The 23,927-nt window shown below is 45.6% G+C and overlaps 1 protein-coding gene across 2 annotated transcripts; it reads left to right on the top strand.

The window, feature by feature from the left end:
* Nucleotides 1–608: 608 nt before the first annotated feature.
* Nucleotides 609–13,620, top strand: RBM24 (RNA binding motif protein 24). 2 transcript variants are annotated; one of them, XM_072729073.1, is made up of 5 exons: nt 609–1,348; nt 2,464–2,587; nt 2,755–2,844; nt 4,001–4,055; nt 10,725–13,620. In XM_072729073.1, the coding sequence occupies exons 1-5, from the start codon at nt 1,181–1,183 to the stop codon at nt 11,086–11,088; spliced, it is 801 nt and encodes a 266-aa protein (XP_072585174.1). In that variant the 5' UTR covers nt 609–1,180; the 3' UTR covers nt 11,089–13,620. The 2 variants fall into 2 exon arrangements, with proteins under 2 accessions (XP_072585174.1, XP_072585175.1); XM_072729074.1 differs by lacking the exon at nt 2,755–2,844 and having other exon boundaries at nt 657–1,348.
* The last annotated feature ends 10,307 nt before the right edge of the window (nt 13,621–23,927 follow it).

The raw sequence follows: 23,927 nt of genomic DNA, 5'->3' as shown, positions 1-23,927 counted from the left end.
GCACCGACTGGGGCGGGCCGGCCCTCTGCGCGCGGGAGGGAGGGCCCCGGGCTCCCCACGAGCCGCCCCGGGCCTCCCGGCCCCCAGCCCTGGAGTCGGGTCGCGGGCCCGGTCACCGCGGCCGAGCGCAGAGCTCGCGGCGTCGCTGTGCAGAGCTGCGCGCCCCGGTCCCCGGGCCTCGGACGGGTTAGAGCAGGCGACGCCGAGAGCCAGCCCCGGCCCTGCCCGGCCCTGCCCCGGCCCTGCCCGCCCTGCCCCGGCCCTGCCCGCCCTGCCCGGCCCTGCCCCGGCGCCCGCTCCGGAGCCCGAGCCCCGCGGCCCAGCGCCGCGCCGGCAGCGAAGCAGCTGTTCCCAACAGCTGGGGGGCGGCGGCGCCGGGCACCCCAGGTGCGGCCGCGGCCAATCGCAGGCGTCCGGCCCGCCCCCTCCCCAGCCGGGCGCCGACCCCCGGCCCGCGGGGGAAGGGAGCAGAGACGGGAGAGCCGTCCTCGCCACTTGTCTCCCAGCTTCCGCGGCGGGAGGGACGGAGCGCGAGCCCCAGCCCGAGCCCCAGCCCGAGCCCGAGCCCGAGCGGCGCGGAGTCCCCCACGCCCGGCCCCGCCGCCGCCGCCGCCGCCGCCGCCGCCGCGCCCCCGCCCGCCCCCGCGCCCGGACGCGCTCGCCGCCGACCCTACCCGCGCCCCACCCAACGCACCTACCTAATTTCCAAGAAGGAAAGGAAAAAAACAAAAAAAAAAAAGAAAGAAAGAAAGAAAGAAAGAAAAGAAAAAATCTACCTGCACTGCGCGCCCGCTTCTCCGCTCGAGGACACCCCCTCTGCTCCTTCTGGCCCCCAGCCGGGTGAGTGCGAACCGCCGCACATCCCCTAGACCGGGATCCTCACCGGACGATCCGGAGAATTTGTACCGTGACCGGCAGGGGGGGCGGGAGGAGAGAGCGGAGCCGAGCCTCGGGGGCTGCTGGCGACTTCGCAAGCCGCGCGCCCCGCGCCCCCGGCCGCCCCCGGCCGCTCGCCCCCGCCGCGCCGCCCCCGCCCCCGCCCCCGCCCCCGGGCTCGCCCTCGGCCCCCGGCGGCCGCGACAGGGTGCGGGAGACGCGGAGCCGGAGGAGGAGGCGCAGCCGCTGCCCGAGCCGCAGCCGCAGCCGCAGCCGGAGCCCGAGCCGCGGGGCGGGCGCGAAGATGCACACGACCCAGAAGGACACGACGTACACCAAGATCTTCGTCGGGGGGCTGCCCTACCACACCACCGACGCCAGCCTGCGCAAGTACTTCGAGGTCTTCGGCGAGATCGAGGAGGCGGTGGTCATCACCGACCGGCAGACCGGCAAGTCCCGGGGCTACGGATTTGTAAGTCGCGCGGCTGGGGGCCGGGGTGAGGTCGGGGGGGGGGGGCGCGGGGCCCGGCTGCGAGGCCGAGGCCCGCGGGGCCCGAGGCGCGGGGCGGCGGGGGCCTGGGGTCGGGGCGTGCAGCGGGCGGGGGGGGGAGCGGCAGAGCGACGCGGGGACCCCGCGGACGCGGGCGGCGCTGCCCCTTGCTCCCGGCGGAGCTCAAAGTTTGCGCGCGGCGGAGCCGGGGGAGGGGGGCCGGCCGCTGCCTGGCGGGGCTGCGCGGGGACCCGACGCCCTGCGGTGCGGGGGGCCCGGCCCGCGCGGACGACCCCGGGCTGGATTTGCGGGCGCGCAGGGCTGAGGGAGGGGCCGCAGCCCCTCGGAGCCGCTCCCCGGGGGCAGGCCGGGCGCTCAGCGCGCTGTTGCTTTGTAAAAATGCGTGTGCTCGGGCGTTCTGGCCGGGGCGGGGAGGGGACCCCCTCCCCCAGGAGGTCCGGGCTCTGCTCCTCATGCCACCCCCACCCCACCTCCACACACACACATTTTTTTTTTTAATTGCAAAGATGGATTCTTTAAAAAGATGATCCTGTGGCTCTTTGCTGAACTGAAAGAGAGCATATTAAGCCTCCTGGGGATTTAAGCGTGCAAATTCAGCTGCCGGAGAGCAGGGAGCTCCAGAGTAGGACAATAGCTATTGTCGTTAGGGAGTGCTTGCTGGAGGTTGGGAGCACCGGGCGGATGTGAGGCTGGACTTTCTTTAAAGCAAACAGCCCTCTTAGGCTGGGTAGGGACCTGGGGTGTGTGTGTTGGGGGGGGGGGGGGGCGGGGGAGGGAGGATCAAGAGTTCCAAGACGGAATTCAGGCCTCCCACTCCCTGCTAGGCCCTACTAGCGCCCTGAAGACTTTGGGGGTGTGGGGAGGGGGGTGTTTCTTTCTTCCTGTTTTCTTTTTTCCTCTTTTTTTTTTTTTTTTTTTTGACGGGGGATCAAGGAGTAAGTTCCAGAAAAAAAAAAAAAAAAAGTTTAAGAACCCCCTTAGTTCTCTCATGAAGGACTTCTCCAGTGTAATTTTTGGTTTCCTTCAGGGGTTGATTTAGAGATCTGTACGTATGTCTGTGTGTGTATGTTGCTAAGGTCACCATGGCTGACCGAGCTGCTGCCGAAAGAGCCTGCAAGGATCCGAACCCCATCATTGATGGCAGGAAGGCCAATGTGAACCTGGCATACTTGGGAGCAAAACCCAGGATCATGCAGCCAGGTGAGGGATGTTCCTCCTACCCCATCACCCCCCAACTTGAGCCCCCCCCCCGTTCTAAGCAGAATGAATCCCTGATTCAGACACATTGTAAATGTGGTTAGTAAAGTTGAATGGTGGCTGGTTATTCTACCAAGACATTAAATGAATGTTGTAACGGGCTCTTGCAGGACTTGAAATGTACCTATGTGCAAAAGTAGATCTTGGGGGTCTGGACAATTTGTACCCATCCAGACTTAGGCTTGACTCATCTGGCTCAGGTATGACATACAGTCAGTCTACTCTTTTATTTTCCAGTTTTTAACCACTTGTAGATAATTCACATGTGGACTGTGTGGGCCAAACGTGTCACCTCCGGTTGGTCATACTTCCCTAGGGTTGTCTCTCCTACCACCACTTGGCCCTGTGCTCAGAGCTGGTGATCCAACTTGAGCGCTGACCCAAGAGAAGCATGGGGGTAGGGGGGTGGGGTGTGGATGGTAAAGTAAAGCTTTACCATAAAAATCACAGACTATTAATAATTAAAGAAAATGGGGAGATTTCATGTATGCCCAGGCCCTCGTGTTAACAGAAAAAGAAACTGGCACCTAGAGATGGGAAATGTTTTACTCCAAAGTCATGTAGCTATTAGTTGTCAAAAGGGAGCAGGCCTTTGTGTGAAAATTTGACCTTCTGGGTTATTTACAACACTGCCCTTGGCATTAGCACAAATAATTAAGAGTTGACTGTTGAGCAAATGGCAATCTTTTTCTTGGGTAAGCAACTTTGTTAAGTCATGTACTCTTCACTCAAGTGTTTCCATCTGAAATTTTGGAAGGAGGTTGACACTTCCATCCAAATGGATTTACTAGGAAACTAGATTGTCAGGAAAATGAGGGCATGTGCCAATACCCATGAGTATTAAAAAACAAACAAAAAACTTGTATTTGTGTGTGTGTCTATCCAGAAAAGGAGACTTTTTGTGTGTGAATATTTAATACCATAACCTGTAAAACCCATAATCTTCCAAAGCATTGTCCAGCATGTTCCAAATTACAAAGACTTTTTTAATAGATCGTGATTCAGAATTGCAGGCATACTTGCGACATGTAACTTCATTATCAAGTCCTGTTGCTCCTGGTTTCAATCCACAAGAATTTTTCCCTGGTCTAATTTTCTAAGGTCTTATTGTAGGACTGGCTGTCAACTAAACTTTGTAGATAATTTTTAGTTTCCACCTGTAGCCGACTAAAATTTTTACTTGGGCCAATGGTAACATTAGTAAAGAGAACTTTGCAATGTATATGTAATATTTTCTCTGAAGCATCCAAAGAAGGGTGATCATCTCTGAGTGAATGTTGTGATTGCATATTACATGTAGGAGTAATAAATGCTGAACAGTGCACAAACGGAGAATGTGGTATGTTTTATTGTTAGGTTTTGCCTTCGGTGTGCAACAACTTCATCCAGCCCTTATACAAAGACCTTTCGGGTAAGTCAATTCAGGCCCTCCTATGTTTTGATAGGTGTTATTTGTTAACATGCCTCTTTGTTATATACAGACAAGACCATCATGTCACAGAATGTTCCTTGTTATACATATTTTTATATATATATATATATTTGTTTGTACCTTTTTTGATGCTGATAATATAAATATTTTTAGATGAGTCAAGTTACTGACCAAGTATGCAGCCTCCAAACCAGACAAATTTTGAGCTTATGATTAACAAAACAAAACAAAAACAAAAATACCAGGTAGGACTTGTGTACGAGACGAGTATGTCCCAGCCCATGACTACTGTTCAACGTGACTCAATGTTATTTATCTCTTTCTAACCTGACAGGGCTCGTATACAGTTAAGCTAACTGATCAGAAGGATACGATGATAAGAGGTGGAATAGTTCTGTTTGGAATTAAACTCTGTAACCAGTAGACTCAGACACACAAGCTCAGATGGTGATTAACGATGCATGGATGTTGGTGTTGTTGTTTTATTTTTCACCATAGTGAATAGACCTCCGTGTGCTTTATTTTATTTATTACAGTAATGAAGTGGTGTTGATAGCTAAACTGTGTGCTTTTTACTTAATTGAAAAGAGCTGTAGTGAAAGTGTTTTTCTTTTTCTCGGGGAAGGGGCTCTTTGTGTTTTTTGTTTTGGTGGTGGTGTTGAGGAGTGTTGACTTTTGACTTTGCCATGGGAAGCAAAGGGCCTTTTTTTTTCTTGCTTTTAAGCTGTAGCCTGTAACTTCCACTTAACCACATTTTTGTAGTGAGTGCTAAATTGTGTGATTTCCCTCTGTGAGAATACAGATTCATTGCTTGCATGTCCTAAGTTTCTGTTTTACTGGGAATGGGATTCTTTCTTTTGCAATGTGTATCCACTTTTAGGCCTTCTGATTTAAAGGTTCAACAACACTCATCAGATTTCACTGACACTAGCCAGTTTTTTGAGTAGAGTAGCACTAACTTTCACCTTTCAGACCTAACTAGGGAGAACAGGCTGCTTGTACTTGTCTTCCCTCTGGGCTCTGTGATCACCAGCTTCCCTCCTCTGAGCTCCCTATCGTAAGTGGGAGATCCCCATCCCCTAACTTTATTCGGACCACTGTTTTGTGGTCTGCTTTGCTGTATTCTATCTGAACAACACTGCTATAACTCTAGTATCAGAGGTTTCAGCTTCCTTTTAAAATATTCTAATTGTCCAAGAAGTGTTTTATCCTCAGCTATAGTTTCTTCTCTAGCTTAGCACCTACGCATCTACATGTGTAACCTGGAAGGTCAGATTCTAGATAGAGATAATAGAGATAGAGGTAGAGTTAGAATCTGCCTTGTGTGTCTCCAAGGATAGACCAGAAAAAGTAACAATCATTTGACTTGGAAGGGTCAAGTTATGTCTTCCATCAATACCTTCATGTAACCCTCCTCTTAACACTGGGATACTTCACCTTACCACCAACTCTTACTTTTTAAACTGTGCAAGAGTATTTTGTCTAATATGATTATAAAGGGCCTTTATATATCCATAGCTATTTATCAGTGCCCCATCCCAACCATCCTAGGTACCCACAACAGATAGTGTGGGCTGATGGGTCCAGCTACTTCTGCAGGTCCTCTCCTCATTGGTCTAGACCACATGTAAGGTGGGATAGGGAAGAGAACAGCCATCCTAAGAAGTGGCGATGAACTTAGTCATGATCTCACAATAACAGTCTTGAAATAGTTACACAGCTAAATCGATCAACAGGTCTTAGCCTGTGTTAATTTTTTTTCTGTGCTAAGTGGGTGAGACTGCAGTTGGGGAAGCAAAACTAACACAAACCAATCAAGAACTATTAGTGGCTAAAATACTTGGTGTTAAGGGCAAAAGAAAACACGTGACAAAAAAAAAGAAAGAAAGAAAGAAAACACGTGAATAGCACGAAAACAGGTGAATTGGAGAGGTTGGGCCAGGCTCCGTGGGTCCTTAACTAGTCTTGGACCAGTGGGGCATATCCTGGACAGGTAGGAGGAAGGGACATGCCTGGGGGCTATAGGATGAGGTGAGCATAAGCAAAGGCCAGAGAAAAGATTTAGTGCACAGAGAAGCCAGACTGTTTATGGAGGATACTGAGAGCTAGACATAGAACTCTGGACTGGCTGTGGTAGTCTGCATCGGTCCTTGAGAAAGAAAGCACAAGGAAGATAAGAACCAGAATAAAATGTAGTCTGCATGGATCCTTGAGAAAGAAAGTAGCACAAGGAAAATAAGAACCAGAATAAAATGTCCTGTGGAAACTTTAAATCAAGCATGCTTTGATAGTAACCTTTAGTCATTCATCCCTGCAAATATTGAGCTGTCTTTATAAAGGATGGTGATTATTATTGCTTGCATAGTTGTTTGAACTTGAGATTCTTATTAGAAATAGATGGCATTCCAGGTGGACCAAGTGAGCCTTCTCTTTTCTTTTTTAAGGGGTCCTTAACACTGCTCTGATTCCCAGAGTCTGTACATAACAAATCACACCTGGTCATCCTCAATTCTGTTGGGATGCCACACATTCTTATTTTAGGCCTGGAAAGAAGCTTGAGAATTTTTAATCTTACTTGACTTGCTTGAAATTCTAGTAACTGAACTTTTTTTTTTTTTTAATGTGGTCCTGAAATGACCCCCAGATTACTCTGGGCTTTTCAAGCCAAAATCTTGCCTTGAAGGAACTTTTGATGTCACACAGTGGGCAGATGTATAGAAACTTGTGTATTTGCTAAACAATGTCTTATAAATACTTTGTTTGCAAGAAGCATCTTCTTATTGAAACCTGAGAGAGGAAAGACTATGCATCTGTGAGTAGAAAATTTTAGGCTGGTTTAGGTCAAGTTGAAATACTCTTAAACATTTACTCACTCTGCCTTTAAAAAGTGCTCAGTTTTATGCTAGTTGGGTTAGCACTGTACTAGATCCTATACTGGCCACTAGGAGGGAGCAGGAGGGGCAGTAGCATTAAGTGAACATCTGCTGCATGTCTGGTAATAATAAGAGATTTACATAAATCATGTAATTCCCACAATACTTATTGGATGCAGGCTGTTTATGTCAGCCTGTGAATGTCCTTTCCATGGGTGAAAAAAACCTGAGATACAGAGAGGTTAATTAACTTGCCACAGAGCTAGTAAGTCCTAGAGTCTGGTTCCAGGACCTCAAAAGCCATGTTCTTTCCTCTGTGTCAAGTGATAGCCAAAAAGACACAACTCTATTCTCTCTGGTAGTCTAGTAAGAAAACTGAGAAGCCCCCAGAAGGGTTGTGGCCTAAGACTGGGAGGAGAGACATCAGGTTCGTGGGACCCAAGAAGTCTTCATGAAAGAGGTCAAAGTTGACCTAGATTTTAAAGGATGGTGGAGGATAAAGTACTTTCGTACTGAGTGCCTACTTTATTCATCATCTCAGACTCTGTGCATAGATAATGTTATTTAATGCACAACAATTCAGGGTTGGAAATAGTAGATTCTTTTCAGATGTGAGAAATGTGAGACAGAAAGTGAAGCAAATTCCTGAAGGCTCTATACATAGTGAGTGCTAGAGCTAGGGCGGATAGGATTTGGATTTCAACAGGTAGAGATGGAATGAGGATTGGTGTCCCTGGCAAAGGGATGGCATGAGCAAAGGTGAGAATCTAGAAATGTGTGCCTTGTCCAGGGAGGATTGAGGAGTCCAGCTGACCCAGGTTCAAGGAAAGGTGGAAAGAAATACTGAAAGAAATGTTTTGGAGCCCAAAGCATAAAAAGCCCAGCATGCTGAAGTTTAAGAAATTTGCACTTAGTTTGGCATGTTAGGGGCCACAGGTTACTATGAACAAGTGAATGAAATGAAGACTTTGCCAGCAGTCTGGTGATAGACTGGGAGAGGAAACCAGTTAGGAGGTCAAAAGTCACAAAGAGATGTCAGAGGGACCTAAAAAAGAAAAGTATGGTCAGTTTTCTTTGAAAAATGCCCAAGGTATCTGGCTTGTTCTTGTGTTTTTGTAACTGCTAGGTGCACACCCTGTGTGACTGATTGAGGGAAGGGATATTGGTAGGTAGCTGACGGGAGGAGAGAATCCCAGATTGCCTTCACGGGCTCCTTAAACTAGTAAAAGACCTCCTAATGCAAGCATTGCTTCAGAAGGGCCCCCCCTTAGCCTTTGGTCCTTTCCTGCTGTCCTTCCTGAACGGAGGCATTTGAGGCTCTCCATGGGCTTCTGGGCTCTCCTTTCCCTAAGCCCCTAACGATTCTAGGGTTTCATTTGCCTTCCAAACGTATTCCTAACTCTTGCCAGACTTCATGTAGGATTCTGATATGCCAGGGAACACTCCACTCTCATTGGCTGGCATTATCAAATGAAAACTATTAATGTAAAATCAGTGTGGAGACAAGAGTCCTGTAAGCAACACTGCCTATCTTTTAGTGCATTCTTCACACACACACACACACACACACACACACCACACACAATTTTATCCTGCTTTTTTTTTTTTTTGTAGGCCACACTGATTGTTGGTTACTAGCCTTCATTCAAAGACACAAACCTGGTAACCATCACGTTGTCCTTCGAGCTTTGGGAGTACAGGGGTTAATGTCTCAGTATCAGTGAGATTCATACTGGCTGGACTTCGCTGCTGATAGATGTTTTACTTTGGCCTTATAAAGACATTTTACCCGCTGGAAACCCTTGTGGCACGACAGAATCAAAAATAGCCCTGCTGCAGCCCCTGCTGTCTATCACCACATGTAAACTGGCATGAGTGTAGGCTCTCTTAACCATGTCTGCACACTGTGGACACGGCGGCCTCTGGGGACAGGGTTTCATAAAGCCACACCTGTCGCTGTGAGTGAGTCAGTCACCTGACCTACAGAAAAGTTTGGAGTATGTGCATGACCAATGCATCTGGTTTCTGACAAGCAATTAAGAACATGTCTAAGTGTCCTCAAAAACACTTGATGACGTCTTTTCTCCTGGCACTGGGAAAGATCTACAAGTCTAGTAAAATTGAGTGTATTTTTATCATTCGGGTCAAAGTTCACAACCCTCTGATAAATTCATCTTTTCCATGGATGTTCGTTAATAAGTACTTTCAGTAGAACCCTGAGAAGGCAAAGCAAGAGCTATGTTTTTGGAAATCTCTATGTGAAGTTTTCGGTTTGGAGTTCTTTAAAATTCTTTAAAGTAAAGATCGTTACTGGTTGCTTGTACTTCCTGGAAGTCAGCTTTGCCAACAACCAGATGGCATTATCGTGTCATATTTTTAGGAATATAGGGGATTCTGATGGAGATTGCTTTAAAGAAAGATGAAAATAAATCAGATATTCATGGTAGCATTTGAAAGGGGCAGTAATGAATCGCAAGAGAACTGAAATGCATGGGTTTCTTAAAAAAAATACCTCTTGTGATTTATTTTTTTTTTAACAAAATTAACTTGTTAGGTCATTGCAGTGTCTTGTATGTGATTTCTGAATGTATAATTTGTAAAGATACTTGATTTTGTTTCTTGAACTTTTACAGGGTAATGCATAATACAATTGCTGTGTATCAAATAGCTTTGAGTAGGGCAGATTTAAAACAAAAGTGCTAATCTAACTTGTTGATTTAGAGGATAAAACAAGAGTTAGTATTTGTGCAAAAAAAAATGTTTCCTTATTTTGTTATGTAAATCTTTTAAGTTTATATGCATTTTAGAAATATTCCTATTCCTACCTTTTCCGTCAACCTCATCATTTCCCCAAAACCCCTTCTGTCTGTCTTGCATAGAGATAACCAGGCTGGCTGACCTTCAGGTGCCTGATAGTCAAAACAGGTTTGGTTGACCCTTGTGTCCTTACGAGTTTTATGGAGAGAAAGAAAGAAAGAAAGGCAAAAAGCGTGCTGCACATCTCTTTGGGAATCACTGCCATGAATGTTAATAGCATTTCTGTAGCTTCCCACAACAGCCTCTTGTGATAGAGTGAGCTGCACTACAGTTCGTTTGAGAAGTGTGATTCTGCTGTGTTTACCACACTTGTGAACTTTTAAACTTTTTTTTTCTTTTGTCGCCTGCTTCTTTTTTATCATTATTTTTTAATAAGGGTGACTGAGGTTGCAGAGAGATTAATGTGTGCTGAGTCTGCATAGCAATTTCAAGTAGGGTTGCCATGATAATAAACCTACAGATTCTGTGGAAATTTAGTCTTGCGAAATCGCCCCCCAGCCGCCCACCCACCCACGGAATTGAACGATCACGGATTACCTCTTGAGCCCTATTATCCGCACAGCTGAGAATCACTCTCTCTGCTGCACAGTTCTGTGGCATGAGCTCATTACAAAATTTTGCAAAGTCTCCATCAATTCAGCATGTGCATTCGGTGCCTCTCCCGCGCACAGCGCCTCTTGCACTTGAATTTCTTCGCCTAGCTGGTGCGGAAAGCCTCGGACTGGCTGCCTCGAGACGCACAGGCAGCGTCCGGCGGGGAGGGGCGCCCCGCACTGCGGGCTCCGCGACCGCGGCTACCGCCCGGGCCCCGCGAGCCACGCGCTGGCCGGGAGAGATATTGTGGCAACCCTATGCTCGTAACCACCACTAAATTCGAGTCTGTGTCCTCTCTCGGCACGAGCGGCGCGGCGCCCCGGCGGGCGGCGCCTGACCCGCGTGCCCGCCTCTCGCCCTCCAGGATCCCCGCCCACTACGTGTACCCGCAGGCGTTCGTGCAGCCCGGCGTGGTCATCCCGCACGTGCAGCCCGCCGCCGCCGCCGCCTCCACCGCGCCGTACATCGACTACACCGGCGCCGCCTACGCCCAGTACTCGGCCGCCGCCGCCGCCGCCGCCGCCGCCGCCGCCTACGACCAGTACCCGTACGCCGCCTCGCCCGCCGCCGCCGGCTACGTCACCGCGGGGGGCTACGGCTACGCCGTGCAGCAGCCAATCACCGCCGCCGCCCCCGGGACGGCCGCCGCCGCCGCCGCCGCCGCGGCCGCCGCCGCCGCCTTCGGCCAGTACCAGCCGCAGCAGCTGCCGACCGAGCGCATGCAGTAGGCGCCCGGGGCCCGGAGCCGCCCCCGCCGCCGCCGCCCGCCCCCCCCGCCCCCTCCCCTTCCCCTTCTCCGCCCCCCTCCACCTGCCCGCCGTGCGGTAGGCGGCCGGGGGGGCGGGGTCCGGGATGCCCGTGCCCCCCTCCCCCCTCCCCTTCTCCTCCGCCCCCCTCCACCTGCCCGCCGTGCAGTAGGCGGCCAGCGGGGCAGGGTCGGGGTCCGGAGCCGCCCTTGCCCTTCCCCCCTCCCTCCCCGTCTCGTCAGGGTCGGGGTCCGGAGCTGCCCTTGCCCCTCCCCCCTTCTCCTCCCCCCCACCTGCCTGCTGCGCAGTAGGCGGCCAGGGGGTGGGAGGGGGGGGGGCGGGGCTGCCCTAACCCTTCCTCCCGTCTCCCCTTCTCCTCCCCTCTCTTCTCCCCCCCTCCCCTTCTCCTCCCCCTCCTACCCCCTCACCCCCTCTTCTCCTACCCGCTGTGCAGTAGGCGGCCAGGGGGTCGAGTCCGGAGCCGCCCTGACCCCTCCCCCTCCCTCCTCCTCCCTCCCCTACCCCCCCCCCCCCCAGTGCACCTGCCCGCCCATCAGTTGGCGGCCAGGGGGTCCGGGGCCAGAGCTGCCCTTACCCCTCCCCCCATTCTTCCCTCTCCCCCCTTCCCTCTCCTCCCCTCCCCCCTCCCCACACACCTGCCCGCTGTGCAGTAGGTAAGGCGAGCGCACCTCGACTTCACAGCTTTAAGGAGGAAAAAAAACCAACAGAAACAAATACACAAAACCAACAACAACAAAAAAGCTATGCTATCTTCACGCAGAATCCTTCTTCTTATGTTTTTTTATACTCCAGTAGTGTCGTAGATGAAAGCAGCTAGAGAGAGCGAGAGGGGAGGGAGAGAGAGGAGGAGGAGGGGGCAGTGGACGCAGTTTTGGAAATCGATCCCAAAGAGCCCGAAGCAAAGCAAAAGTGGGGGGGGGGGACCCGGTGGAACTTCACTTTTATAATGGGGTTTTTATTTGTGCTCTTTTTATAGTATCAGGGAAGCAAACTGCCTTTTACAAGTTAGGAAATGCTGTTTGAAGCTAGTCGAACCAGGGGATACAGAGTGAGCAATATGTAGCTTGAATTACCTTAAAAAGATTTTTTTAGAAACAAAAAAAACATACACACACACACAATGGTGAGAGCTTACTGATTGTCATGTTTAGCAGTCACTATGGCTTCTAGAACTTTTTCAGGTAAGAAGAGAAAGTTCTTACTCTCTCAAAAAAAAAAAAAAAAAAGGGCATCGAACAATCAACCTGGGAGCGTGGCAGTGGGTGAAATGGTGGACAGGCACCAAAGCGATTTTCTCATCTATCCTGTGGATGAGCGGGACTGTGGGACAAGTGATGTGGAATTAATGGGTGCAGCAGCTGTACAGACAATCAATAACACACACAGTTCTGGAAAGAACACATCACTTGTGCTTGTTTGATGAGCTTGTCACATTCTAATCCCTCTCCCCATCCTGTTTCAATTTTGGGAAACTTGTATCTGCTGGTGTCAGCAGTTCTGATTCTGAAATAGGATCAGGCTTTTACTACAACAGCCTTCTCTTTATTTATTGTGTTGACTCGTGGCTTAACAATGAAAGGCAGGCAAAGTTTGCAGACGCTAAACCCTTAAGAACTGTCTTAAGGACATTTACTTCCCCCCTTCCTCCCCCCTTTTAAAATAATTTTACACTTTTTAGTATCTATTTCAGAGTCCTATTTAAGACTATTTATTAGTGAACACAGGACACGAGACAACAAGGTGACCGGGATGACAGTTCTGCAAAGGTTAACGATAACGTGGTTTATACTGTGCCTTAATAGTAATGCTATTTAAGATATTTATTTTTAAGTTTTACTATGCTGCACTCTAAAGAAAGGAACTTTAGATGTGACACTGTAAAATTATGTATTCATCTCATGGCATAAATTATTTAGTAGGTCTAGATGTAGCATATTAAATATTAACCTATCCAACGAAAGATGTTGACTTGGATTTATTTAAATTCATATGTGCACTGTATAAGAGAGTACTCTTACATTAACACATTTTAATTTATTTTAGTTTTCAGGTTTTTTTTTTTTAAACGAGAGATATTGCTAGTTTCATGCTTCCTTCTCTGAGTTTTTGCTCGTGTAGATCTCATTTATTGGTACTTCGTTAGTTTAACACTATTCTTATGTAGTTTATGTAGTTTTAAAATGCTGCTTTACTTTTTTCTTCTGAAACTGCAATATTTGCAATTTTTATTCTTAAACTAAATTGAATACTATTTTACACTGTATTGGATTTTTATACTTGAACAATTTCATACAAGGGAAGACAGGTTAGCATTTTTATGGACTTTCTCCATTATCACTGGATTTACTTTCAAGTATTCCCATACTAGACAGTGTTATGTAATGTAGACATGACTCTCCTGTGCAAATTATTTATTCATTGTGTATATTGCTTTATAACATTTCAGATCTTCTAATCTATTCACTTGTATTAAATATAATTTTTAAAAACTTCTGTTGCATTGATTGTTTCTAATTTTATCATAAGGGTAGAACAACTTCTCCTTTTAACCAGCATGAATTGCCGTGGTTTACCTGTAACACTTTTGGTGAGGAGAAAGCTCTCCAGATGCCCTGTTCTTACACCTTTAAGTAAATTTCATTAACTCAGCATCTATCTTAATGTTCAGTGAATGATATAGGTCCTCTCCCCCAACAGTGAATCCTAAAGACTATTCATGTCACTGAAAATTGCTTTAACTAAACAAAGGTCGCTCAAAAGAGTGGGCTGCAGAGGGGGCCAGTCCATCCGAAGCTGCAGTAGAGTAAACTGAGATTCGGTGTTAGAATCTCCCACTATTTAGCAGTATGAATGGAGTAGGTTGCTTTTTTGCAATCCACTTTGAGGATGGGTTTTCATTGATTTCTATAATATTGGGACAATAATACTGGTGTCACATGGTTATTTAGATATTAAATGCAGTGTATCAACCACTTGGGCCAAAGCCAAACGTATAGTAAGCTCTAGATAAGTGATCATTTGTAGTACTTGTAATACCCTACAAAAGTTAGAAAAGTTGGGCAGGCCGGGTGGCTCAGTGGTTTAGCACCGCCTTCAACCCAGGGTGTGATCCTAGAGACCTGGGATCCAGTCCACAGTTAACCAAAAAGGAAGTCGCCTTTTAAGTTTTTGTGGACACCGTTGTGACACATCTAATAATGTCTGTATTAGAACATCAAATTCATTTTGATGGCAAAATTCATCTGGCTGGCATACTGATTGTCTTAAAGTGTGTATATTATGTTAATTATGGAATGAATTGTCGGTCGATCTCTTGGCCTTCGTATTTACCAAACCCATGATCTTCTATTGAACTCCGTTCCTTGACAAAAATTATGAGCAGCAGAAAGTTGTGCTAACAGATCCTGTCACACTTTCTACTTTATGATAACCAGTATCCTGGAGCCCTCACAATCTCAAATTTTAATTGCCTCTAATTTCCCAAAGAAAAATAGAGACCAACTTATCCCCAGGCAGGAATATTAGGCACCTCAAGGTATTATCTCAGATCAGTAAACTAACTTCTAAGCTACTTAATTCAGCCAGTGCATCAAGGATTATTTTACTACAAAGACACGTTCTACATTTAATTTTTCAGATTTGCGAAAGGTCACTGTTGCCCTCAGTAAGCCATATGCTGGTTGCTGAGTTCTGTAATGAAACACTATTTGATTTATCAATGAAGAATAGGTCAGACAGTTTTGGGAAGAGCTTGTCAAAAATAGCCATACTCAGGAAAGCCAAAAGCCCACCTACACTTGGCTGTACCTCTCTGGGGGTGTTTCTCATCTATACTAATATCAATATTAGCAGTTGGAGAGAGGGCAAGATTTTTACTTTATAATACAGCATATATTTCTATAAACAAGTAAAAGTTCTTAATATCTAATAATAGCCATGGCCTAATGTCTACCGTGGTCAGGCAGGCGGGTTATATTTGTAGAGGTACAGAAACGAGTGGATCCAAGAAGCAAAGAGCTAGCTGAGTCCTGGTTCCTCTACTTGCCATCAGGGTGATCTTGAAACCCATTACCCTGCTAAGATGTGAGTTGATAGCACCCCACATAGTGGCTCTGTCTACCTCTCATATTGTTAAGTGGATCAGTTACATGAAAGCTTTCTAAAAATTCAGAAGTATTAGGCAAATGGAAATTGTACAAATGTATATACACTATTAATTTGGAAATTGATCTCAATCGTCTCACATTGAATGAGCCTTCCAAAGAAGGACAATCCTGTATCTCATGATGTTAGCTTTATTTGGTCCCAACCAAGTAACAGCGAAAGCTACTGTGCAACAGGAGCAGCACAAAAATAACGCTGAAAGATGGACAGATTGCCCAGATAGGGAAAGAAAGGGGAGAAGAGAAGATTCTGGAATACATTTCTCTCACAGGGGAGCTATATTTAGCTCCTTCCTCATTCCTCTGTCAAATATTGTGCTTAATTCCCTCTGAGGCTTGAAAGTGTTCATTAAGATGACAGCCTGAGGTTTGGAGGGGCAGAGGTGAAGAGGAACCAAAAAATAAATAAATGCATTTTCATGCTTACTTTTGTCCTCTCTTCTCCTTCAAGAGTTCCAGACTGTTTCCATGGAAATTCTAACTTGTTTTGCTTAAGCGCTTCATACAGAAGAGGTTTCATTTGGGGTATTTGTTCTGAGTTGAATTTCACAAGTTCAATAATGGATTTAGCCAAGTCCTTTAAATTTGAGGCTTTGAAACCCCAATCGTAAATCAAACTGTGAAAGAAGTCAGACAAGACGTGTATAAGCACTTTCGAAATTTTAGATAAGAAAAGTGATATACATTTATAGATTTGATAACATAAATCAGTCATGTCCTACTGCACAGTATGTGGTCATTCTTGACCTTTGACCAGCTTCTTTGAAGAAAAAGTCTCTAAAGTCCCTTTTTTTTTTCTAGTCACTCCTCTCCTAGAAGATGGATGCTATTGTTTTTTTCAATCCAAGATGCTACCACTGAGCTGTTAATATACTTTAAGTGAGTTGGAGGGTGTGCTTTGTTTTCCATTTTGCCACTGTTGGAGGTAATTCTGATTACAATGAGGATGAAGTACCAGTCTTTTCCCCCCCACTTAATAGCTCAGATAATGTGTTCATAAAAGGGCAAATATCTGAAACTGATTTCCCAAATGAGTTTTGAAACACAAAAGCATAGTTTTGCCAAGTAGAAAGTGTGTTTTAGCTCTATTTTAAAACAATGTTCATCTGACAGTCCCAACCAGGTATGAGCTTGTTTGTACCTGACCCCTGGCTCTACCACCTTATACTGTGGGTGCCTCAGATGAGGGGCAATAGATACAGAGGGTGCCTTTGGAGAGTCTCAGGGGATGCTTTTCCGTCCTGCATTCAATCACCTTGTACATTTTAACATTGGAAAAAAGAGGGCTGTGAAGATGTAGAAGAAAATAATGAAGAAAAAATGCATGAAGATCAAAAGCATCTCCTAAAAGCATCCCTGAAAGAGGATGAGATGATGGAGTGTGAGTCACGTGGGCTGGAGCACAAGGGGCAAGGCTTGCCACCAAAGGGACCATGTAGGGGAGAAAGGGAGAGGTGGCTTGCTTGGTGGCAGGACACTCCATCTGGGGATGGAGACTGGAGGAATCATTTAAAAGACAATAACTGGGGGGACTTGAGTGGCTCAGTTGGTTAAGCATCTGACTTGATTATGACTCAGGTTATGATCTTCAGGGTTCTGGGATCCACTGGGTGTGGAGCCTGCTTAAGATTTTCTCTCCCCCTCTCCTTCTGCCCCTTCCCTCTCCCTCTCTTAAAAAAAGAAAAGAAAAGAAAAGAAAAGATCAATAATTGGATATATGGTATTCTGTTTTCTAATTAAATAAAAGACATTTAGGACAACAGCTGAGTTTTTGAACTTGGAAAGGCTTAGACATTAAAAAGATTGGAGTATATTCTTTGTAGCAGAAAACTTTTAGAAACAGGCAAATGTAGTGCCTTTGGTAAGATTAGATGGAGCTTCGTCATAGATCTTGCACCTCGAGAGGCCTGGAACATTGACCTTCTTTATCTGTCACTTCCCATTTTAAGCAGAGAAGAGAATCAGAAGAAACAGGAGGAAGATTAGAGGAAGTAGATTTACCTTGCCATCCAGTGTACTTTCTTCCACCACATGAAAACGTCGTTTGTGGGCACCTGGCTGGCTCAGTCAGTAGAACGTGCGACCCTTGATCTCAGGGTGGTGAGTTCGAGCCCCACATTGGGTGTAGAGATTACTTAAAAATAAAATTAAAAAGAAGTAAGATGTTATTGGTGGTGAGACTCAAGCTCACAGCATCGGTATTTTCTTGGCCTATGCTGTTTCTGTCCTGTTGCTGGTCCATACCTGTTGATGGTGGACCTTAATAGATATGATGGCAAGTTTGCAAAGGGACGCAAGGGAACAGCCTTGCACCACGAACCACATACCATGTACCAGGTACTTATAGTTAATCCTCATAGCAATGGAAGGTAGGGGATAGTAGCCCTTTTTTTTGGACAAAGAGAAGAGTGCAAAGGCAGTAAGCAGCCTGCCCAAAGTCACAATGTCTGTGTGGTGCACAACCAGGATTTCAAGGTGGAGTCACCTGAAACTGTGACCTGTATGCATCTCACCTCACCATGCTGTTTCCTGACTCTCCGCTTCCTAGGGAATCCTTTGCATTAATCCTGGGGCTCCTGAGAGGGAGCCACTGCTTCCCTGTCCTCAGTCTCCTGTTGCATATGAGCAAGCAACCACTGAATTAATGGAAGGAAAATTTCTGTACATAGATATGAATTACTGGAAACAACAGGGATGGAAGATTCCAGAGGAGCTGAAAAAGCCTCCAGGATTGCCCTGAACACATTTGGTCCATTCCCAATCACAACTGAATCCACTCTTTTGACCTTTAGCCTGACATCTAACTGTACTTAATGTACCTGCTTGTCATTGGGGCACCATATAAAAAAAATCTTCTGATGCCAATTTTCCATACTATGCCTACTTCATCAATAATACTCTCAAAGCACTCCATATGCTCTGTCATTGACCATGTACAGCAATCTGGATGGCATAAACCACTGCCCGATGGAAAAAGAATGTGTTGGGACAGCATGACCAGCAAATTTGAAGCTTAAGTGTCCGAAGTTCCACGGGAACACAGGGGGACATTGTCAGTATAAAGCCTTGACCTCATGGGTCCTTTGTTTGATCCTTTCCCTGTAGCCCTTGTTTTCTCTTGCAAAGAAGCATTCCATCTCCTAGATCCGTATTAGAGAAGGAATACTGGTGATAGGCAACATCAGATGGAACACTCTTCTCTTCATTCCCATTGTTTGCTTCCTTGCCGTACATGTCTACGTTATGGCTGGGCATCCATCCACTTAAGCCAGACGCTGCATACATTATCTTAATTCCTCACAACCTCATGGTAAGCTTTGCATTACCATTTCCATTTGACAAAGAGGCTGATATAATTTGCCTGAAGTCACAACTGAAGGTGGTAGCACTGGGAGATGACCCCCGAGTCTGGATGATGCCAAAGACCAACCACCTTTGGGCCACTTTTGCAATCTCTTCCTGTGTCTGGAGGACTTATCTCAGAAATTCTCAGGGGAGTTTAATAAACATGCCTTGGATTCAGCAGACTATGAGGCTAACCAAATCCAAGAACCTGAGGCAAGTTATATGCATGACTAAAATGCTTAATATGAGTTGTATAACATAAATGTCTCCAAGCTTCTATTTTAAATTTAGTTCTGTGGTCAACATTTGTTTAGTTGTAGTGCTAAGGACTGTCCTGGTTATTTATCATCTTGACCTCCATCCACTCATGCTTTTATGGGAAAGATATTATACTGTGATTTATCATTATGAACTACCATAAAATTGAGTAAGAGTCTATGTCCAGGAATGTCAATTAATTATAAACTTTTAGTGAACACTGCCAATTTGAACAACCACCACATTCGATTTAAATGCAAAATGTGGTCATTAGATGTGTATAGTTCAAGTCATGTGCCATTAATAGCTTGACCGTCGCCATGAAAATTGAGAAAGGACAAAGGAGAAAAAGAGAACTTGAAGAAGAAATAATGCCAGAAACAGGAGCCAGGGCAGCTTGGGAATGGCTGAGTAAGAGGAATGCTTGGTGTCCTCACTTGGAGAGGGCTGGAGATGGGAAGCTGGCTGGCCAAAGAAGTCACTGTGTTTGTTCCCTAAAGCGCACATGTGGACCATCTTTACTGTCCAGGGCACACCGAGAATCTTGACAATTCACGCTTTCATAACGACTGCATTTCTTATCATCTTTGGCATATTTCTTCAGCTTGCACAAAGCCTCTTATCTCGCAAACAGTCTCTCTCTGGACTGCTGTCTCTTTCAGCTGCTTGGAGGCACGGTCCCTCAAATCTCCCAGCTGTCTTTCTTACCTCTCAGCCCCTGCTTCCTTTATCTCTCTCTCTCTCTCTCTCTCTCTCTCTCTCTCTCTCTTTTTAATCTTTCCCAGCTGCCACTTTTGGCACAGTGGTCGTCTCTCAGTTCTCTCCGAATGAGACATTTCAGCATGCCGATGTGGGGAAGGGACCAAACGATCATTAACAATGCATTTTCAAAATGAGCCCTGCAATCTAAAAGGGAAAAAAAAATTTCATCGCAGCTCTCATACAACCTGTGCTCCATGAATCAACCTGTGCATTTCTGAAAGGATGAGAGACACCCCAGAGGCTTGCACAGAGAAAAGCGAAAGAGAACCACAGGGCTCTTGATTGTCCCAAACAGATTTCTCCCCTTTAGAACTGCAGATTCTCTGTGGCTGCAGCCTCACCAAGTTTATGTAACACCCTCTCAGTTGGATAAAATGTTAACTGGCATCCCCACTGTGTACAGAAATGTAAATGCTACAAGCTGGAGCATTTAGTTTAGAATATGAAATTTCATATTGGAATCTATTTGGCTTTACTTGCCAACTACCACCACCTCTAGTTGATTCCAGGCTTGTATAATCAATGTAATTGTCTCTCCCCGGGGTAACTCTTGTAAGGGAGTTTTAGTGGTTCCTGTGGGGCTACCAGATTTTCTTAATATGATGGATTCTGAGTGCTTAAGAAAAATAATATAATCTCAGTTGGGGGGATTTTTAAAAAAGATTTATTTATTTTTATTTTTAGAGAGATAGAGCACTTGACAGCAAGCCAGGGGGGCGGGAGGGAGGGGCAGGGGGAAAGAATCTCAAGCAGACTCCGTGCTGAACATAGAGCCCAATGTGGGGCTTGATCTCATGACCCAGAGATCTTGACCTGAGATGAAATCAAGAGTAGGACATTTAACCGATTGTGCCACCCAGGCACCACCTAGACACCCCTTCGGTGCGGGGGGAGGATTTTTTTAAAAACTATATGATAAGGGCTTAAGGACCTCTGCAAAGCAGAGAGAGCCAGCTTCCAGGTGCACACTGCTAGGCACCTGACAGTCCCTTATTCCTACTCAAAAAATGCTCCAAAAGTACAGATGTTTTGGGTAATCCCCTAATTTCCTCTGAGGTTAACCAGTATTGCTCTCTTCTACATTAACCCAGGAAAATTGGACAAATTTGTAAATACATATTTGTGTTGCTAGTATGCTGTTAAGATTATGATTCCAAAGAATGATATCAACCAATACAGAAGCCAAACTTCTTTATCGTACAGAAATACACACCCACCATGCTCTGAAGAAAATGGGAACTTTGTATAGACTTGATTAAGTCCAGCTTCTTGGGTAAGGGGAAAATGAACAGGTGAGCTTGATCCAAGCTGGATTTACTCATTTTGACTGCTTTCTCATTCAGAATCCATTGCTATATCTGAATGGATTCTGTCGAAATCTGCATTGATGATAGTCTACCAGAAAGAACAGTTGAATGGATACCCACATGCACACACACATCTCCAGGTTACAGTTCAGTGCTTGCTAGCCCTTGGACAGACAAATCATGCATTGCAATTTAAAAATGCAAGTTGTAATTATTTTTCATTTCCAGAGTCATTCTCACTCTCGTTTATGTTGGAATTGCATTCCCATTTCCCATTCTATTACAATGATAATCAACCCAACTCTTTATTGGGCATTATTGGGCATTTCTTCTGCATAAAGCATGTTAAATACACTACGTTTCTGCAGTTTTGCTTCTATGTGATAGCCGGTATGTAGCAGCTAACATTCCTGAACATTATTTTACCCAAATCTTTGAATAAATTACTTTTTAAAGTCCCTTATAGAATAAAGTAGGAGTAACTAAAATGGTGGGAACTGGTTTCTTAAAATTAAAATTTTCCCTGTTTTACAGATCAATTGTCTTCCTCAAATTATTCCAGAGGAATTATTTGCAGTTGTACTCATAACATATATTAATCATTTTCATGATTTCATTTATGTCAAGTTGTGTAGACCTCGGACTTGTTTATAGATTTTCCAGACGCAGAGGAGATGTCAGTTCATACAGACACGAATCCAAGCACGAAAGCTATAAAAAGACTGTATGAACATGCAAGTGCAGTGAAGAATGAGACAAAGTATTCTTTGAGGGTGGCAAAATAAAAATAATATGCACCATGGTGTGAAGAATTATGAGTTTGAACGAAGAGAAGCATTGAACTATTTAAAAGCTTCAGTATCCATGGCAGTATAATGGACCACCCCAAAATTTAGCAGTGTAAAATAAAAAAACAGAAATTTGCTTATACAAGTGGCTCCTGTGGGTCAGAAATTCAGAAAGGGCACAGTGATGACAACCCTTCTGTGCCCTACAATCTTCAGCCATAATTAGAATGGCCAAGCCAACTGGAAGGCCTGGTGGCCTGAACAGCTGGAGCCGGCCTGGTGTATTACTTGCTAATGGTGCCTCCAGCATGGCAGTGTCAGAGCTGCCTGCCTGCCTTCTTACACAAGAGCCCAGAACCACAGTGAATAAGGTGGAAGCCGCATGACTTCTCCTGGCCTCATCTGAGAAGTTAAGTAGCATCACTTCCACCACTGTGGATTCCCAAGGAGTCAGGAGGGCCCATCCGGACTCAGTGGCAGGGGACTTAGACCCTACCTCTTGAGGGAAGAATAAAAAGTCTTTGGTGACATCTCTAAAGCTGCCACATTAACAACATTTTTATTTTCTTTTTTTTTAAGTATATTTTTTAAAGATTTTATTTATTTATTCATAGAGACAGAGAGAGAGAGAGAGAGAGAGAGAGAGAGAGAGGCAGAGACACAGGCAGAGAGAGAAGCAGGCTCCATGCAGGGAGCCCGACATGGGACTCGATCCCGGTTCTCCAGGATCACACCCCAGGCTGCAAGCAGCACCAAACTGCTGTGCCACTGGGGCTGCCCAACATTTTTATTTTCAATATGAATTCATTTATCTTTAATGCCTTTTTCATCCCAATATCTAATTTGTAAAATTAATGATAATAATAATAAGAAGAATCATATTTTCTTCCTTTTCCTATGGCTATATTTGTCCATTTTTTGAAATGTAGGCATTGGTGTGTTATAAGTAGCAGACCTCCAGGGATATAAGAAAGGTGTAAGAGGTTACTTCTGACATATTACTGACTAGTTTCAATAATAAAATAAAAATGTAGATGTCAATAGGACATGTTGAATAGTTATCACATGTAGTTTATCACCCAATTTTTGAGGATACTGAAACTTTTCCTAAACTTGGTAACCAACTCACCAGTTCTTAGGATGTGCATCCAAAATCCTAGAGTTTGGTCAGCCTGGGTGGCTCAGCAGTTTAGCCCCACCTTCAGCCCAGAGCGTGATCCTGGAGTCTCGGGATCGAGTCCCACGTCAGGTTTCCTGCATGGAGCCTGCTTCTCCCTCTGCCTGTGTCTCTGCCTCTCTCTCTGTCTCTCATGAATAAATAAATAAAATCTTTAAAAAATAATTTTTAAAAATCCTAGAATTGGGGTAGAAGTTAGAGGAAAAAGAGCTAGATCTAAAGAGCATAAAGTGAATCGTGATAATAGGAGGCAGGAAACCACATCCAGAGGAAGCCAGAAGGGTATCCATTAGAAGGACCCAGGGCTGAGAGGCCAAAGACTACAAGTTCAGTCCATGCCTTCCAAGCCACCATAATGGGCTTGGGCAAGCCACTTGACTTTACTGTCTTATTTCCTTATCTGTAAAGAGTTTGGCTTGGTAACCTCAGGATCCCGTCCTTCCAGTTATAATAACACTATGACTAGCAGTAGTTCAAGTTCCTCCTACTGTGCTTTTAACAGAGCAGCTCTTAAAATATGTATGAAAAGAAGATGGGAAAATAATTGAACGATAACCAACCAACATGCACTCTGCATGTTTTAGTGCATTTTTACACGTAATAAAAATGCCTAAACTAAAAGAAGAAAGATATAAGAGAGAGCTTGAAGAGAAAGTATTTTGGTACAAATGGTCTGCAATTAAGAATTCCAGATCCAAAAAGAGCTTCCTGGTCAACTTAAGAGACAATCAGCAATGATGTCCATTTAGGGCAATGACAATTGCCAGTGTCCCTCCCCTCCCCTTTTTCTTACTTATTTAGCCAGAGAAAAGGAGCTTTTCCTTTGATATGTAGCTTGAACAATAGCCACCTTCACATTGTCCTGGGTGAGCATGCACATGGGCCGCTGCAAGGGGACATTTGTGCCTGCCGAACTGAGGCCAAAGAGCTGTGTCATGTTTGTCTAGGGTGACCGGGGCCTTGCCTAACCGTGAGCTCTATCAATAATCCATGGCCCAGT

The sequence above is a fragment of the Vulpes vulpes genome, chromosome 12, assembly GCF_048418805.1.
Source record: "Vulpes vulpes isolate BD-2025 chromosome 12, VulVul3, whole genome shotgun sequence".
Classification (NCBI taxonomy): Eukaryota; Metazoa; Chordata; class Mammalia; order Carnivora; family Canidae; genus Vulpes; species Vulpes vulpes.
The sequence above is the reverse complement of the archived record's forward strand: the minus strand, read 5'-3'. Positions and strand labels throughout refer to the sequence as shown.

What these genes read in the sequence shown, in the direction of transcription:
- RBM24 (XM_072729073.1), top strand. Translation starts at nt 1,181, where the DNA reads ATGCACACGACCCAGAAGGACACGACGTACACCAAGATCTTCGTCGGG. An exon ending in ACCCAGGATCATGCAGCCAG is followed by an intron (nt 2,588 to 2,754) that starts GTGAGGGATGTT and finishes GGGCTCTTGCAG; the next exon opens with GACTTGAAATGTACCTATGT. An exon ending in GCTTGACTCATCTGGCTCAG is followed by an intron (nt 2,845 to 4,000) that starts GTATGACATACA and finishes TTTTATTGTTAG; the next exon opens with GTTTTGCCTTCGGTGTGCAA.